The 19,263-nt window shown below is 41.5% G+C and overlaps 1 protein-coding gene and 1 pseudogene across 1 annotated transcript; one reads left to right on the top strand and one right to left on the bottom strand.

Moving 5' to 3' along the window:
* Positions 1 to 246: 246 nt before the first annotated feature.
* On the bottom strand, positions 247 to 10,460 carry LOC112194505 (annotated as a pseudogene).
* On the top strand, positions 4,411 to 8,888 carry LOC121052244. The gene is made up of 2 exons (XM_040516849.1): positions 4,411 to 8,366; positions 8,497 to 8,888. The coding sequence occupies exon 1, from the start codon at positions 6,091 to 6,093 to the stop codon at positions 7,522 to 7,524; it is 1,434 nt and encodes a 477-aa protein (XP_040372783.1). The 5' UTR covers positions 4,411 to 6,090; the 3' UTR covers positions 7,525 to 8,366; positions 8,497 to 8,888.
* Positions 10,461 to 19,263: the final 8,803 nt, after the last annotated feature.

The following is a 19,263-nucleotide window of genomic DNA, read 5'->3' as shown; positions in this document are numbered from 1 at the left end:
AATAGGTAGGTATGACTCACATGTCAGTGGAAGTAGATGCTTCTGGCTTATTTTAGTAATGATGATGGTTTTGAAAAGAACTCCACACGGTCAGCTTCAAGGCAAGTGCTGAAATCCTTCACTTTGTTTCAGCCTTTATTTTCCATAACAATCTTTCTGTTTGATTGACGTTGCTTTTCGAACGAATAATCAGTTTTACTGCTTTCGCTGTCTCCCTATTGAAGCAAGTGGTACATTAACTCATATATATGCTTCCAAAATGTATCAGGTAATGAATATGAATATGACCATCTTTTCTATTGAAAACTAATGCCCCTTTTTCAGAACATGAACTTCAACATCACCTATCGACATGAACAAGTGAAAGCGAATAATATGTGTGACCAAAAGCATGACCTACATGATGACATGGTGCTGCTGAGAATAACCTCCAGCATTAAACATTTGGAGTTTTAAGTTTATGATTATTAAAAATTAAATTAAGGCCTAATAAACTTCAGCATCACTAAACGACATGAGCACCTACAGTAAAGACGAGGAAAAGATTTCATGCTCAAAATTATTCATCCATTTTTCTACATGGTAGTTGATTCCTATTTGCCAAAACCAATATTTATAGCAAATAGAGTTATGTATCATTTAGTTCAAATTTGCTTTTATTTGATTATTCAAAAACAATTTGACTTACAAAAAAAAAATTGGAATAGATGTTCACCCATATCTACAGTCCAAATGAGATTCAAGTGCCCTTTGATTTTATACTTCTCTAACAGTTGAGCAGAAGTCCCATCATACACTAAATTTCCTTTATCCCTCTGAGGTTGGCGTCATCCACTCGAAAGCTTGGTTAATAACGCAAGCACTTCGAGAAGAATCAATGTCTTTAATTTTTGTTATGGAATTCAATAAGTCATCGGTGAAGCGAACCTATGTGGGAAAGAAATGAGAAATAATTATAGGTCGTGAAACTATTGATGAGGAATATATTTATTTTTTTGGCAATCTGATGAGGAACATTGATCCTATTTCAACAACTGAACAGCATACTGCATTTTATTAGAGAATACACAGGTGAATTCCATTTAGCTATGTAACTCCCCATTAATCTATCCTGTTTACTTAACGATTTTCTCCCTTCTTTTAGTATAATGTTAATAGACCGATACTCTCAATAAAGGGCTGATTGTTGTATGCTATGACAATGTCAAGTTTACAATAGGGAAAAATTTGGGAAAGTAGCAGCACACCTTCCATATAGCGTTTTTGAACAGCATAGAGTCGATATTAAGCAGAGAATGAAGTTGGTCAAGCTCCAGCAGGGCAGCTGTAATAGCCTGAGCCAAGTTGCTGTCTTCATCAGCAATATAAAAACAGTTCCGTTTCTTGGCATAAAGGGCTAGCTTCTTCCAAACAGTGTCGCTAGTAATCAAAGTTGAACCATTCCCCAATATCCAAAGACAACACCTACACAGAAACAATTGCAGTAATCAGACATGTCTGAGATGCATCATATAGCATAACTAGAATGAAATCTTATAGAAAGTACCTTGCACGTGTTAAGGCAACATTTTCTCTTTGTCGGTTCAACAAAAAACCAACTGACCCGTTCCCATTACGTATCGGAAAGTAGATATAATTATCACATCTTCTTCACCACCTTGGAACCCATTAACAGATCGCACACTTACGGAGAAGCCAGTATCAGAAGTTTCAGTATATTTTCTGAGTATCTCTTGAATTGCATAAACTTGAGCGTTGTATGGCCCCCAGTACCAACTTTCTTCTTTGTTCCACTGAATTCTGTGGCAAAAACTAAAAAGTAAGACCCAGTTTTTAGGTCTTTACAATGTATCACATAAATATAAGCATCAACCAAACTACAGTAATTATCTTTCTAAAGGCTTGCTACTATCCCAGAGACTACAGCAACCTCCACCATATTTTTCCGACTAAATCTGTGATCAAATTCTTCTTTTCCATTAGCTACATTTATGAAGGAATAGGATTGGTAAATTTTTCCCTTGAGGAAGCACCTCTCATAGCTTCTTTCTTTGACATTTGGATGTTAGGATCCCCAGGATCCAAGCCCAGAAATGCCATTGCAAAGGAGTGAAAATAAAGAAAAGCTAAAGGAAATAAGTAATAAAAACTGATTTTTCATTGATAGCTTCGTTCTACAGGGAAACTAGTAGATATAGAACTGTTTAGGACACATGTTGACCAACCAGTGATGACCCCTACCTAACATACTCCCAGCATAAGGACTAAACGGTGCGCGCCAACTAGACAACGCTGCGTTTCAATTGTAAATGAAATGACTCATAACATTTCCACCTGCTCAAAGAATAGGCTTGACCTCAAGCCTGAAATGTCTTCCGAAATTTTGTCCCTGCTTCATTATCCAAGTCACCAAAAGTCATCTTTGGCTTCTGAGGCTCCAGAACTGCAGATACTGCCCACAGCAAGAACATTTTATCCCAATACCTGTCAAAAGCATTGAGTGAAGTTCCAAGAGCACAATCAACTATGTTAACCAGCTGGAGAGCCATTAATTGTCAAGAGCAGCCCCCAAATTGTTATAAAAGAAGCAACCATAAATGGAGATAGTAGAGACAAACTCAAGGGTGATACCCCATTGGATAAGATGATGAAAGGAGCCTTGAACCAGTCTATTCATATGCGGAACCCATGATACCATAACCTTGTTTATATTGAAAATAGCATCATCCACCCCAGCTCTGTACATTGCACCAACAGAACTTGCCAAACCAAGAACAAGTCTAGCAATACCACAAATATATTGAGAATCACTGCAGTTTCCATTTGACAACTCTGCAGTTATACTTGTATCTCTATCATATCTGCTAGGTTGCAAATAAGCAGAGAAACTATCCAAATTATCAGAAGCCACATGAATGATCTCACTTATCACATATAACAGTGTCTTAATTATGTCACCAAGCAAGTCCCTTTCTGACATCTTTTCTGAGTCTGTTCCAGTGCTAGAATTATTAGCAGCATAAAAAACTCCCACAGTAGGGTGCAGTGTTGTATCAATATTTGCCACTTCTTTGAAACATGACCGCGTCTTAATGATCAAACTAAGAAAGATAGCCAGCTTAGTATATGGCATGTAATTCCAGGGAAACTCCATTCTTTGCTTCAAGAGACATATATAATATTTGAAGACACTATTATGCATTAGTGGACATAAATGAACACCAACATGAGAAGTAGCAGAGGTTCTGAAGGCTTCTCTATTGGGACCCCGCAGTTTATGGCTTGAATTCACAAATTCAATTGCTTGAGAGTGTACAACTCTAAACAACAATATAAGCGCGGGAGCCTCATTTGACCGCATAGGTACTGAAAAGTATTGTGGGGGAATTAATGCAAGATCTCCAAAGTCAATTGCCACAGAAGTGAAGTCAAAAAACCATGTAATCATGAAATGAGGCAAGTGAAGAGAACAGCTCATAGAAGAGCAATTATTTCCATTATCAATATCACTATACCCAATTTCAAGGCCCTGTTTCTTAGACCTCAAAGACATCAGCTCATTCATAGAGAAAACCATCATAATTCCAAAGATAAACTGTGCATCATCTCTCAATATGTCAGCCAAAAGTGGTCGTAATAAATGGATAGCAACCGCAGGTGATAAAAGAAACAATTTCTTCACAAGTGCATGGAATGGAGGACAAGAAGTGGAAGAGCACGTTGCCATGAAAAGCTCATCTTCATGAACATGTCCCACCATGTGTTGAAAAAACTTGTGCATATTAGTCAAAAAGCCTACACAATTATCACTTGAAAGAAGTACATCACAAGTGTACCTCACAAAAGATAATTTTGAATTGCTTTTCAGAAAGTCAAAAAATTCATCAACAATAAAGCTCCTTGGGTGGCAGCTAGCTTTAGTTTGGCAAAGGAAGTGGAGTACGGCCACTTCAAATAGATAGAGGTTACCACCAGTAACATCTTTGATAAACATTGTAGCCACAGGGAGTGAGAGAGTATGTACAGTATAGGTCATGAATAAATAGTCTAGTGCATGTTCATGTGCATGAACAAGGCAAACACAATAATGAATAAAATTAAGCATTGCAGACCTGAAGTCAACACAATCCAATGAAGAATGTAGAAGAGAAGAATACCGCAATATTATAGAAGCTTCCACAACCATAGAACAATGCTGATAAAACTTGCAAGCCAAAATTATATGTAGTGCACAAAGCTTGGGCTACCACCGTGAGAGATTCCGCAATCACATCAAGAGAGAGTGGAGTGGCTTTTGTAGCCACTTTTTGCAAGGCCAATGAACCATCATGTTGCAGCTTCAGGCTTTTCAGGCTTTTATAATCAAGAAGCACCAAGAGCAGCTTCATTGCTTTATGTTCACTGAAAATGACATGACAACCACCAGGCTTACAAAGATGAGCAAAAGCCAAAGCCACTCGACTTTGAACAGCCTCGTCAGTAACCCGCATCAGATATAATAGATTGTTCGATACTCGTCCACAAATCTTCCCCTCTAATCTTTTCAATGTCTTTTCAACACAATCCTTAGTTTGTTGAACAAGGAATTCTCCATCTTCAAATTTCTGAACAATTCCAAATTTTATAAGAGCTACAATGTTGTCCTCCTTATCTGCAAGACCATATAGAGCAAATGCAGCATTGTGTTGCAGAGATTCATTTTTTGAATGAAGTAACTTGAGTAGAGGCACTACGCGACCATTATGAGCAATGTTAGCTTGGTTATGTGTGTCTTGTGCCAACCTCCCAATTGCCAAAGCTAAGCTCTTAATTAATGGTTGTATCGCACTCCTTTGAACAATGTGTGCCGTGCAATCTAAATCAGCAGTAATTAACTAACCAAGTAATAAAGCAGCTTTTCTTTGGCTTACCAAACAAGGTGAACTCAGTAAATCAATAACAGGTTTTAAAGCACCAGTCAGGAGAACAAGTTTCTTGATGCTCGAGGAAAACTGAGGTAGCTTAAACTGAGCCACTGGAGGTAAAACTGCATCCTTTTGAATTTTCTCAAGCCAAGTAGCAATAGGCAAACTCATCTCAAATTGAATATTCAAGGTTTTCAATCCTCCACTGTCATCACAATTTTTCTCCAAGGGATGATGGTCACAGGCTTCTTTGTCTGCTTCAGTGGCTGAGTTGGATATCCTTCGTGCCACGGTCTGGACAACCTTAACTGGGGAGGGAATGTTTGATGAATTCTCAGCAGCTCCAAGAACAGGTGTAGGGTACTCTTCCCTAGCATTCTCAATGCCACTAACCGGCATGATGGATTCCTGCTGCTCAATTTCATGTGATTTTGGCCATTTTTTTTGCCTTTTTGAGATGGAAACTGGTTTCATATTTGTCGGGGTCTTCCATGAAGAACTTTAATCCAGCTAGTCTCTTAGCAGGGTCTTCCATACGGCAACTTTTAGTGGTGGCCATGGGCACTGAGAGCTCTCTTCCATCAAGCATGAGAGGACTGGCAATCTCAACAGGAATGGTGACATACCCAACCTTGTTAATCTCGTCATCTTCTGCAGTTGGTGTTGGGATCTCCATTGCCGGCTTTAAGTCGAACACCTTCTGTTAGGAATAATCTAATTAATCCCCCTTTAATCTATTCTATTGATCCTTGTTTCCTGCAAGTGTAGTCTGCACTTTGTCCCCCACCAACGACAGTTTGTCTCCCACCAATAGCAGCTGCACCTTTTGTCTTTCTCAAGTAGTGGCGGTCCTGTGCCACCTGTCTGCTCCTAGTGTAATGGCTATGGCCTTATATTCCTGTATCTCTTGCTCAGTTGGGCATCGAAGAATATGAATGAATCTTAATTTCCTGCATTATTTACTTTTTTCCATTTTTGATCCTAACAACTAGTATCAGAGCATGGCTCCTTCTCGGACCGTGCAAAACTCCGCCCCCTCCACCACCCCCCTACCACCGTTTTTGTCCCCCCACCACCCCCAACCCCACATGACAACCATGCTCCCTCTGCCTCCTATCAGACCGGAGATGATGTACTCCTCCACAGAGAGAAATTTCGCCATTCCATTGAGCTGTTCCGAGATGAAATGCACCACTCCATTGATTCTCTCAATCATAACCAAACTTCCTTCCAAAACCACATCATGGCACAACTATCAGCCTTGCAAAGCACTATTGTACAGACCAATCAACACCAACCGCTGCACTATTCTGCCTCAGTTTCAACTCAACCACAATCTCAGGTAACACCACTATCAACCCTTCCACCTCCCCAAACCCCATCCACCGTACCACAACTTACCTTTGGCTCTATTTCCTCCCCACACACGCCACAACCATCTTCCTCGGCACCACCTCACTATACTACCATAACTTCAGTTCCCCAGCCACAATCCTCCACCACCACTACCATGACTCTGCCAAACCACTTTTCTCTTCCGGAATACACAGTACCAAACTCTTCTACCCTTGCATTTCCCAGAATGCAACCACACAACCCCTACCCATTTGACAACCAATGTTTTCGCCCACCTAAAGTTGATCTTCCCCGGTTCTACGGTGACAACGCCGCTGGCGGGTTATCCATGGCGGAACGCTATCTTCGAACCCAAAATATTCCAACACATGCCCACATAGCCACAGTTGCCTCTCACTTTGGACCGACAGCATCCATCTGGATGAACTCCTTTGATCAAAGAAACCCATCAGCTTCTTGGGAACAATTTGTCGGAGCATTCCTGCAACACTTTGGAGGATGCACTACTATTGATTTCAAGGTATCTCTTTCACATATGCAGCAAACATCCTCTGTTGATGCATTCATCAATGAGTTCACCACATTGGCTTACCGGGCACCGGAATGGTCCGACGCCAATCTTCTATCCATCTTTATCGGTGGACTCAAACCGGCTATCAGGCATGACGTCGTGGCCATTGAACCACGTTCGTTGGCTTATGCCCAGCGCCTGGCACGCCGATATGAAACCAAGCAGGCCGACAACCAGCCCAGTCGACCACCACATCCTTCCAACTGGTCGTACTCTCACAAGGCATTACCCTCCAACATTCCATCGGCCCCCACAACCCACACCACTACAAGCCAAATCACACCCTTTTCCCACCCTGATACCAGCCAAAAACAAAAAGCAGAAACTCCTTTATGTAAATGGTCCACAAGTAAGCAGAGAGAAGGCAGAGCCCAGGGACTCTGTTACAGCTGCGATGAACAGTGGTCCCAGACCCACGTTGGTAAGAGACCGGTCATGGCCATTTTGGAATCACCAACACCATTGGAGGAACTTCCAATAGAGGAAATTGTGGAAGAGGAACAGCCGTCTGACTCGGAGCAATTTATTCCGATTCACGCCATCACTCACACAATGATCGGTCATATGATGAGATGCAAAGGCTTCATTAACAAACAACCCATTTCTGTGTTCGTTGATTGTCGGTCAGCCACAAATTTCTTGAATCCGGTAGTGGCAACACGTTTGGGTCTCACTATGCAACCCGTGTCGTAGCTCCACTTCACTTCAGCTTCCGGCGAACAACTATCACGGTCGAGCCAGGCTATAGACGCCACCGACTCCATTCAGGGGTACCAATTCACAACCTCATTCTTGTTGATGTTGGTGACTGGGTGCGACCTCCTTCTCGGAGCACAATGGCTAGAGACGCTTGGGTTCATTTTTTTGGCATTTCTCAGAGACGGTCATGGTGTTTACAGAAAATGGGCAATGCCATGTGCTTAACGACTTACAAAGACAGCCTAGTCAAAAGTACCAATCTGCATTCAGGGCCCTCTTACCCGCTGAACACTTGGATTCAGTGTCTTCTATCACAGGCCCAATTACAATTCCAGAATCAGCCCTCATCCCTGAGCTACAAACCTTACTCCCACATTATGAAGATGTGTTCTCCCCTCCCGTGGACCTCCCGCCCAAACGGGCCATTGATCATCGAATGACTTTGCTGCCCAATTCCGGCCCAATGAATATGAGGCCGTATCGCTACGCTCACTCGCAAAAAACAGACTTAGACGCTCAAGTACAGGAAATGCTTTCGCATGGTCTCATCCGCCCAAGTCATAGCCCTTTCTCTTCACGACTTGGGAAGAGGCTCAAACGATCGTGGCACCTTTTCCTCACTTTGGCAGCCGTGGTCGGCCTGCCTTTTAAGGGGGCGGGATTGTTAGGAATAATCTAATTAATCCCCCTTTAATCTATTCTATTGATCCTTGTTTCCTGCAAGTGTAGTCTGCACTTTGTCCCCCACCAACGGCAGTTTGTCTCCCACCAATAGCAGCTGCACCTTTTGTCTTTCTCAAGTAGTGGCGGTCCTGTGCCACCTGTCTGCTCCTAGTGTAATGGCTATGGCCTTATATTCCTGTATCTCTTGCTCAGTTGGGCATCGAAGAATATGAATGAATCTTAATTTCCTGCATTATTTACTTTTTTCCATTTCTGATCCTAACACCTTCTGTGCGACTTTAGGTGAAGCAATTGGGGCTTGTGTAGGAGTGGAGTGGTCTGTAGCTTCCGTTGCCGGAACGGAAGACGACGAGGTGTTGCCGGAAGATAGCAGAGTTCCAAACTGCACCGCCGGCGATTCTGATATATCGACTGGAGTTTTTAGACCCACAAGTTGCTGAAGAGATGCCTCCATAATCTCAACTGCCGCCTTGGAGTTGTGACGTGGGAAGGCACCTCCACTTTTGGCCTTGATGGCCCATAGACTGCACCTGTGGTACCTCTTGGACCTCGAGTACTTACCCACATAACGGAGCAGATCTGGGTTTCGGGTCTTTTTGGCAACTCTTGCTTTTGCACCCATGACGACGACTCTACATCTGAAACCCCGAAACGGTTTGCTATGGAGAGGAAGAGGTTTTGGATTAGTAAATTGGAGTTGGGGCACAAAAGTGGAGACTAAGGGTGACTGAAAGGTTGGAATTGAAGGAGCAGAATGGTAAACAAGTGGGGTACGCATGGTTTTGGTGGAGATGAAGTGTGAATTAACACTGCTAACTGATGGTTCATAGGAAATCGATGGGTAGATCCAAGGATTTGCGGTAGAATCAGGTGAATGGTGAGTATGGGTTGATGGAAATTGATGAAGGAAAACATACCCATTAATGATTGTTTGGCGTTGTGGTGGTGAGTAACTCGGTTGGAATGGAAATGAAGGAGGAGGTGGGTAGCTTGGTTGCAATGGAAATTGGGGAGGAGGTGGTGGGTAGCTAGGGCTACCGTGAGGGTGAGACGGATGTGTGAGATAACAAGCGCCGGAGATCCCACCGCTGTGCACTGCCGGACTCACCGGAAACAGGCCCAGTTGCGGGCTCTGATACCAGTTGTTAGGATCCCCAGGATCCAAGCCCAGAAATGCCATTGCAAAGGAGTGAAAATAAAGAAAAGCTAAAGGAAATAAGTAATAAAAACTGATTTTTCATTGATAGCTTCGTTCTACAGGGAAACTAGTAGATATAGAACTGTTTAGGACACTTGTCGACCAACCAGTGATGACCCCTACCTAACATACTCCCAGCATAAGGACTAAACGGTGCGCGCCAACTAGACAAAACGCTGCGTTTCAATTGTAAATGAAATGGCTCATAACATTGGACCATCTAATATCTGGTTGTTGTAGAACTCCCTTTTCGGAAATAAACTGACGGATGGATGCATCCTGTACTGGACATTGAGTAGGTGCTTCTTGTATCCCAACTTTGCCAGCCTTCCAAACAAACTTCTCCCAAAATCAGCACTTGCTGCAATCTAGTAATTTATCACATTTATTAAGATGTTGTCAATGTAAACACCAATCATACTTTGAAAAGAATGGAAACTGCAAAGGATAAACAAAACCTCGCTTTTAACCATTGCAGGGAGTTGCCTCTCATCTCCTACAAGGATAGCATGGCGGAAACTAGACAGTTGTAAAGGAATTGCTGATTCACATTCTTTAAGCTGAGCAGCTTCATCAATGACCAACAATTCCAGTGGTCCTGTTCCTGCTACAACATGCAATTTGGAAGAAGTTGATGCAGTACAGAATATTAAGCAAGCATTTTCTAAGCAGAAGTTCTTTAATGAATATTCGTTAATAGGAACAGAATTCCATTGGAAGGGACATTTTAGTGTGTTTGTACACTTCGTTCTCAACTGCGTAAGGCAACCAACAATGCTTCCTGGAACTTTGGAATCTTTGAGGACTAACTCCAACCCTTCATTAGCAACACCAGTAGTATACAATGAAAATTTAATAGACTTGAGCAAACCCAAAGCTCTGACCATGTCAATATCTTGAACTGGAGGGCATCAGGAAATTCATCAATATCATTTGCTTCATCAACATAAGCGATTAGATAGAACCTTGGAGGCCTGTTCAAATCATCAATGCATTCTGGTCTAACATTTTTCAAGGCAATGACATCTCCAACCTGTGGCTCATACATCAGTCCTTTGTGATTCTCGTAACTGATGTTTTATCGTAAAACAAGTCACCAGGAGGTCCAGCTGAATCTTCAATTGTCAGAATTTCACAAGTAGTGCATGTGACAGAGTCAACATATTCGATAGTAAATCAGCATGAGCTTCCTCAACAAGTGAAGGAATAAATGACTTCTTGTAACTCGTCAATGTCACAAATGTGTCGGGGATCGTCTGCACCTGTTAAGTGAACAAAGGAAAAAATAAATTGACCTAAAGATAAGCACTTCAAAGTTCAAACTGATTGAGTCAATCCAATGCCACTAGTGGATTGACTCAGAATGCAGAGCCAATATTATTGGAAGGTGCTATCAATGTAGAATCAATTGTACCTTACTATAAATATAAAGCCAATATAATGCATGCTAATAAACTTTTCTATTATGGAGATGTAATAACTTTTTTTTTTTTTTGATAAAAGATGTAATAACCGACTTTTGCTTTTAATAAAAGAAAAAGGGTGGCAAACAACTTTCTGATTTTAGGGAGTAAAGCTCGGAGACTTGTTTATTTTCCTGTTTATGCATAATTGATGAGAGCTAGCAAGCAGACTAGCATCTCTCTCTCACTCACTCTGTTTCACTTCAAAAAAAAAACAGAGCATTAGTTCTCTAACTCTGTTCTTCCTCCATCAACCACCTCCAGACGTCGGATCACTCCCTTGGGCTTCGCCTGAGGCTGCTCTACCTATTGGACGTCGTCTTTCTCCCCGGCACGGCCTCAAGGTTCGGCAAACCAGCTCGAACCCGGTTGCACCCAAAACCGAACTAACTCATCCTCCTCGTGTTTCCGGCCACCAATCCTCACCAAAATTCATCCTTGAGCTCATATCAACCTCCAGAAGCTCTCAGCAATGTCCCTTCACGGCGATGCTGTGCGTGGTGGCAGTTGGAAGCCAGACCCGATCAAAAAAATCAAAACTGAGCTTTCAACCCGGATACCTCGTGCTATAGACCACCAATTCTTATGATTCTTTACCTGAAAGGATCGCCTTGAGTTACTGAACAACTCTCCAGAAGTAATCGAAGCCATTGGTGGAAGTTTTTAAGTCGAAATCACAGCTCACCGGATTCTGGAAAATTTCCGGCCACCGAGAATTTCGATCAAGATATCTTGAGCTGTAGAGCTTCGTTTTGAGTGATTCTTGAACCAGTGAATTCACCTTGATCTTATTAACAACTCTACAGAAGGAATCGAGGCCTGAAATTGAATTTTTACGTCGAAATCAAGCTCGCCGATTTCTGCAATTCTCGCCGGTTTCTGGAAACATTCCGGCCACCTCGGCTGTTTTAGGTAATTTCGACTCCTTCCGCTCATTTTCAGACTTCATGATAGTTAGGAAAATGGTTAGGCTTGATGAGATGAAGAGGAGCAGCCTGGCCCCGACACCATTGGCTGTGGTCGGCGGCGGCTCGGCCCCTAACTCCGGCGGCCCTTTCCGGCCACCTCCGGGGGTCAAAAATGTGATTTCTTTACATTTTTAGATTCTACATTTCAATACAATCACTTCGATATATTATACGCAATTTTTGGATAACGTATGATTTAGTTATGAATTTGACGATTTCGATCGATTTCGATCATTCGATTTGTGATCTGTGAAGATCAGACCGTCGGATGGACTTGTAATTTTACTATGTTGATCGTATGACTGTCCAGATGACTTTGTGTGGTCACGGGCGAAGATCCGACCGTTGGATCTTCGTATAATTGTGAAATGGTGTTTTGGAAGGCGATTCGTGAGAATCCGACCGTCGGATTTTCATATAAATCTGTGGAGACGATAATAAAGGCGATTCAGGAAGATCTGACCGTTGGATCTTCGTGATAATTTTGGAGGATGATCCTAAGGCCGATCCGTGAGGATCCGACAGTTGGATCATCATATAATTTCGATCTGACCGTTGGATCGTCGTTTAATTTTGTTTATGAGTTGTTGGCTAAGTTAAGATCATGTTTGATTAGGTGATTGACGGTCTTCCTTGGTGAGCGGTTTTGGTGTGTATTGTGAAATTGAAGACGCAGCGGGATTAGAGGTGAGTAAACCGCACATGGTTCATTCAAGAACCGAAGTTCTAAATATTTATGTTTATTTGTGGAAATGGTTTTGAATTAAATAATTGTTTTGAAAAATATGAAATCAATCGACTACGGTTCATAGGGCTACAGCTCACAGGTAAGAAAATGATTTTGTTTATAAAAAGGAATTTATTGCTTTATTGTACGAGATCTATAGTTGGTATTATTAGGCATTCCTGTGCGAATGTCTATGTACATATATTATTTACATGAAAAATATATATGTCACTACACCAAAAATCTTATCAGACAACGGCAGAAAACCGTTGTGGGATTTGGAGACCCACCGTTGTAGAGTGAGCCGTTGTCTGATGAAAAATCAGACAACGGTGGAACACAGTTGTGTGATAAACACACAGACAACAGGTATGTGTTATAACTGTTGTGTGATAGCTCGGCAGATGGCTCGGCAGATGCCTAGCGCAGCAGTTGAGGTGCTGTCTTCAGACAACAGTTTCAGTTTTAAGCTGTTGTATGTTAAGTGTGTCAGACAACATTTTTTAATTTTGTCTGTTGTCTGATTTAGATTAGGACAACTGAGTTCTTGTCTGGCCTGTTGTTTGATTGCTTGTCAGACAACATGAGTTAGAATTATTCTGTTGTTTCATCACTCCTCACACAACAGCTTATAGAGTACTAGTGTGGTATGATTGTTACCTGATCATTGTGTGATCATAATTGGGCAAAATTAATGCTCCATTATTACCTAAATAATGGTACTGATCAATATTGAAAAGAAATTTGAATCCAATTCATCAATTGAAGTACTCTGATTCATACATTAAACAATCAAATGTACTACAAAGGATGTATTTCCCAATCATCCACACATTAAGACACAAAAAATAATTCTAATATCTCCTGGATATATGTATTGACGACAAACTTAGCCCCCTCATTCCACATATGAAAATGCCAAACCATCTGGTGCTCTTAACTGTTCTTCCGAGCAGAGACTTCATAATCTTTCCAAAGCTCCCAAGCTTCTACCCTTGCTCCTGTTCTCACTTCTACCAGCAATACCATATGAATTAATTCAAACAAAGCAGCACTATTCAGTTATTCAATGAAAATAGAGTTCATGTAACTATCCCAAACTCAATGGAATCTTATATAAAACACTTTCCATTAGTTGAGTGCAGCTGCTGAATGGATTAAACAAAGTGTATTTACCTTGTGATTCCAAAACACATAAAGATTGCAATAAAATCACACATAATAAAGACTTGCCAAATGAATGGTAGTTCAGAGACCCAAATAATTACAACTTGTAACTCATGCTTCAACAGTTATTCCAATAAATAATATTCAAACAAAACAGCCATATTTATTGCAGGGAAAAAGAAGATATATTCATGATGAGCAAATTGAGAAGTTGTGGGACTTCAGATGCCATGGAACTCATCACCAACATTACATGTATTACTAAATGTCTTTTAGTTGCCATAATTAATATGTGTCTTACACGCGCAAACAGTTTGAGTTGTTGGCATTTTGATATTTCTTGTTTACTTCTTTAGTGTATTTCTTTCTGTTGTACCTATTGTCCACCTTAGGTGCTTTTGCTTTTTGTTAGTTTCAAGAAGGTAGTTTCTGGTGTACTTAGAAGACTATTGTGAACTATCTAATTTATAAATGAACAATTAAAATAGCACAAAGACCATGGGGAAGAAAGTTAATGTTTTACCTTGAGTCATGACTCAATTACACATCAATAATATATCATCCAGTATTCCATACAAAAAGATGCAGAAAAAGCCATACTTTTTGAAGAAGAAATGTGTACTAAGGAGTTCATATAGATATAAACTTCCCCATACAAATTAGCAAAGCGAATACCTTCTAGCAAGTAGGCGATTTAACAAAACTTACAAGTGCACCAGAACCATCTTTGAGCTGAAAAGTTGAGTTGAATTCCGCCTGAGAGCCTTGTCTCCTAGATGACTGCATTTAAAGAAACAACTTATCAGATGGGAAAATGTTGACTAACCAACTCTAAACTACTAAGAGTTGACATACAAATGCTTCATACTGGTAACATATCAAGACCCGGTGTAGCCTCACTATAGACTGGGACGTATCCTTGAAGTTTGTTGCCAATTAGGTCCAGATAGAAAAAATTCGAAAGACTACCAATTGAAGGCGGAATTTGCCTACTCAATCTATTGTTATTCAAATCTCTACAGTAGAGTATATATAAATATGAAGAAAATTCCATATTTTAGTGCATATTTTGGCCTAGCGATAACATCATTAAAACCAAAATTAGTTATAATAAAAATAGTTTTAATAAAAAAAAATTGCAGCTTTAGAGATCCTTACAGATATAGATGCTTCAACAAGATCCTATAGTGTGAGGGATAGACTCAGAAAAACTGTGGCCATCGAGGATTCCTGCATGAAAACATGTATTTAGGAGGCTAATGGTCAAGTACTGAATAGTTGGCTATAGAAGATGAGAAAAGTGACAATAGCTGAGAATGATTGTGCATTTTCATAAAACTTTATCATTCACAAAAGTTTCCAGGTCATAGGCCTCAACTTCTTTAATTAAGTCCACCTCGTTTGATTAACCCCATTCATTTTCTATTGCACACCAGCTAGTAAACAACTCTATATATATATATATATATATATATATATATATATATATATAAATTTTAGGAGAAAAATGATGAGAATGACATACCTGCTGCCCAAAGCCAATATCTTGAGTGAGTATATTTAGGTGGGACACAAATCTCATTCGTGGAATTGCTATACATGGAATCAATTAGAACCATAACCAATATTGACTAAACTACTAAAATGATGGACATGATTAAATGCATCATGAATATTTACTACACACCAAATCTGTAGATCAGGATATTGCAGTTGATAAAAAAAAATATCTTCAAAAAAGATGAAAGCAGTTCTCACAAATCTGAAGAATCAAAAGGGATCAATAGGTTTTGCCCAAAAACTTTGCACTTCAGTCAGAAATGCTAGTGCAATCTAGTGATTATTGACTGTTATATCAATGTTTTTTCATGTTCGCAACTGCGGTTAGACTAGCGTATAGATGCAGGACAAAGAAAGTTGAGAAATTAGACAAGAGCGATTAAGAATGGCACTACAATTGATCAAACTTTATACCAGTAATAGATGTCTAGATACCTTTTATCAGTTTCAAATTTCTAGCAAGAGTGCAATCAATGTGTGGCTTTACTATCAAAGAAAATTTGAAAATCCCTCAAAGAGGCAGAAATTATTCTGATGTTTTTAAAAGTACCTTACTCTTTTGCACTCGTACACGGACCCGAACCCCAATTTCCTTGTCTCCTTTTACCTAATTAATATAGAAAAGTAAACTCAGATAACAAATAGCATAGATCAAAATTGAAAAGAGATCAAAACAGATAAATTCATTGATCTATAAAATAACTAATGCATGAGAAGAAAAAGTGGCTATTGTGCTTAAAGATTTTATTTTCCCTGTAGAACGTATTTCCAGGCGAACTAAGGCAAAGAACTTTAATGCAATTCCTCTAGATGTCACTTCTAGATTCCCATAATACACACCAATCTTGCAAAATGAATGAATTATGGTAATTATTTTGGAAGTGTAGTACTTGTGATGAGGGGGCAAAAATTACCATGGATCCTATCATAACAATTGCCCCCATATATAAATACAGATGTTTCCTACTTGAGTTCAATTGCTTGGATCCAGACACTCAATCTAAAGGATTGCAATGGATCCAAGTATGTATCATGTATATCTGAAATTCAAGGCTCAGATACAAGTGCCTAGACCCAGGCACTCATACTCGACAACAAATCCAAGATGTATGATTGGCAAAAGAAATCATACAAACAATGCTAAGTAAAACTACCTTATATCTTATTTGATTCAAGAATATGAGAGTACATCCTGCTTTAGATGCATTTCTTACGCAAAGCTTGGCTCATAAAGCGTGCTTGCAAACCCATTTGTTGCATCCCGATCTCACCCTATGTAAAAGACCAGAAAGTCATTTGACTTATATGAGCAATCGCATATCTAACATTCAAAACTACCAGCAGGAAAAAAAAAGTTACTTCAATTTCTGCTCGTGGAGTGAGAGCCGAGACAGAATAGACACTGATAAGATCAATGGCACCAGATCTGCACATACGATCTGCAACTGAGGTGATACAAAATCAATTAGTACGTCAAGAATACTTCCAAAATACTTAAATAGTTCCCATTGAATACACACATATATAGTTAAAGATATCTTACTCTCAAGTGCCATTTCGCCATGACCAGGCTGGCAGACAATCAGATTTTCTACATCTACTCCCAATGCTTTTGAATATGCTGGATCAAAGACATGTTCTGCATCAACAAGCATAGCATTTCCTCCAAGCCTCTGCTTATTATCAGTAAAAGCTAAACTTTGGTTCCAGCACAAACACAACAATTTTGAAGAAGTAATTCTTTAGTTACCGGAAACTAAGTTTCCAAATGAAAGTTCATACAACTACAGTACCTGCACCGGTCAATACAATATGACATTGTCATCAAGAAAAGCAAGTCAATATTCCACTAATATATGAACCCAATTGCTAAAAGAAAGAAACTTTCCATTATAGTAATCACATAGATAATACAATTCTATAATCATTCATTCAATCAAATTCAAGCCTAAAGCAGTTGAAACCAAGAACCCAATCGACTTAATAACACAATTTCACACTAAAAGGAGAAGGAATTTAGCAATTGGAGAGAAGAAGGCTTGGCCAAGAAAACGTAAACAAGCTGTACATGCATGTACATTTGCAAGCATAATTAGCTATAACATTCATGCTCATTGTACCGCTAAAGGTACTAATTCCAACCAAAGGAATGACATGCAGACACACCGCCAGACGGGCTACAACCTCAGCATCGGACCACCTCCAGATCGCCACTGACGCGCCGCCACGCGCCGCGCCAAGATGGCATCAGAAGCTTCTGAAACTGAGAACTGAAGCATATCAGTCCCACATCGAAAACAAAGACAAGATCAGTCTCTTCCTCACCTATAAAAGGTTCTCTCCTCTCTCCTCATTAATTACGCATTCAATACTTACCTACTGTTATTTTGTCAACATAAATACATTGACTAACTTAGGCATCGGAGAGTTGAAGACCGCCCAGCGCGGTCTCCCTCTGACGCCCGTTGTATTTTACTTGACAGGTAACGGGGACTACAACATTAACACAAGTATCGATCCGCCCAACGGATCAGCGTTAACTAAGGTCCGGCTACCGCCAGACTTTTAGACATTAACATTGGCGCCGTCTGTGGGAATCTTTGAACAAAAGGTCATCCCGCTACAATCACCATGACTAACGATAGCGGGGGAAACGCTGAAGAGCAGGCAGGGCTCCCCGCCATTCCCCAACCCTCCGACCCCGCGATCGGCGTTAACCGCGCACTATTCACAACCCCAGCCAACCCCAGCGGTGAGGCAAATCCAGGCAGCAGCCGCCCGTCAGGCCAGGATCTCGTCACCATGTACGAGATAGCACTGGCGGATCTTCATAAGGCAAACAGGGAGCGTGAGGAGGAGCGCAAGGAGAAGGCTGAGGCCCAGGCACAGATGGCTGCGCTCATGGCACGTTTCGAGGAATTAAAAAACACTTTGGCTGCCACCAACCGCCCGGCACAAAGCGAGCAGTCACGCAGCACCAGGCGTAGTCGACCCAGCACCGACACGATGGCGCCAGGACCGGTCCTACAAATGCATGTACCGCTTAACCCACCAGGGTTGTCGGGAATGGGACCGCCGCCCATACCCCAACTAGTGTTAGAGCAGGTGGCGGAATCACTTCCGCACGCCAACCGCTCGAATGCCAGGGCAAGGACTGAGGGTGATCCGCCCATACCTAGGCGCAAGCCAACTCGGCAGGCCAGTCAGGCCGATTCCGCCGGTGATGCAACCGCCCAGCTATTGGATAGGATGCACCAACTGGAGCAGAGGTTGATCAGGGCGGAAACAGGCGTCCCGGCGTCAGCTCGGAACCCGCTATTCACTTCCAGACCCGGCCCCTTTTCCGCCGCGATCCTGCAGGCTGTCAGACCGACATATGCAAAAACCCCAAAGATGTCACCTTACGGCGGAATGACCCATCCCTTTGTCCACATGGACACCTTCAAGAAGGTCACCAACAACAAGGGGTTCGACGACGCCGCCTTATGCCATCTGTTCAGCGAAACATTGGACGGCGAAGCAATGAACTGGTTTTTCGAATGTCCGCCAGGGTCTGTCGGCTCATTCCATGCACTGTCGCATGCTTTCCTCTCCCGCTTCATCTTACTATCCGCCGGACATCACAATACAAGTCAGCTTTTCTGCGTTAAACAGGGGAGGACGAATCACTGAAGGCCTTTGTCACCAGGTGGCGGGCGGCAGCATCTCAGTGCCGCGACCTAGACAAGACTATGGCATCGGCGGCCTTCAGGAAGTGACTCCTCAAGGGACCGTTCCTCTATCACCTCAATTACAACCATCCCAATGCAACGTACGACCACGTCATGAGTGAGGCGGTCATTCACGCCCAGGCGGAATTCATTACATATGGAGAGACCCCACCGCCAGCAACGGCAGCAAGGTCAGCACAACCATCTGCCAGTCACCAGGGAACCGCTGACAAGCCCCCCTCAGCACCGCCAACTG

The sequence above is a fragment of the Rosa chinensis genome, chromosome 3 (assembly GCF_002994745.2).
Source record: "Rosa chinensis cultivar Old Blush chromosome 3, RchiOBHm-V2, whole genome shotgun sequence".
Lineage (NCBI taxonomy): Eukaryota > Viridiplantae > Streptophyta > Magnoliopsida > Rosales > Rosaceae > Rosa > Rosa chinensis.
The sequence above is the reverse complement of the archived record's forward strand: the minus strand, read 5'-3'. Positions and strand labels throughout refer to the sequence as shown.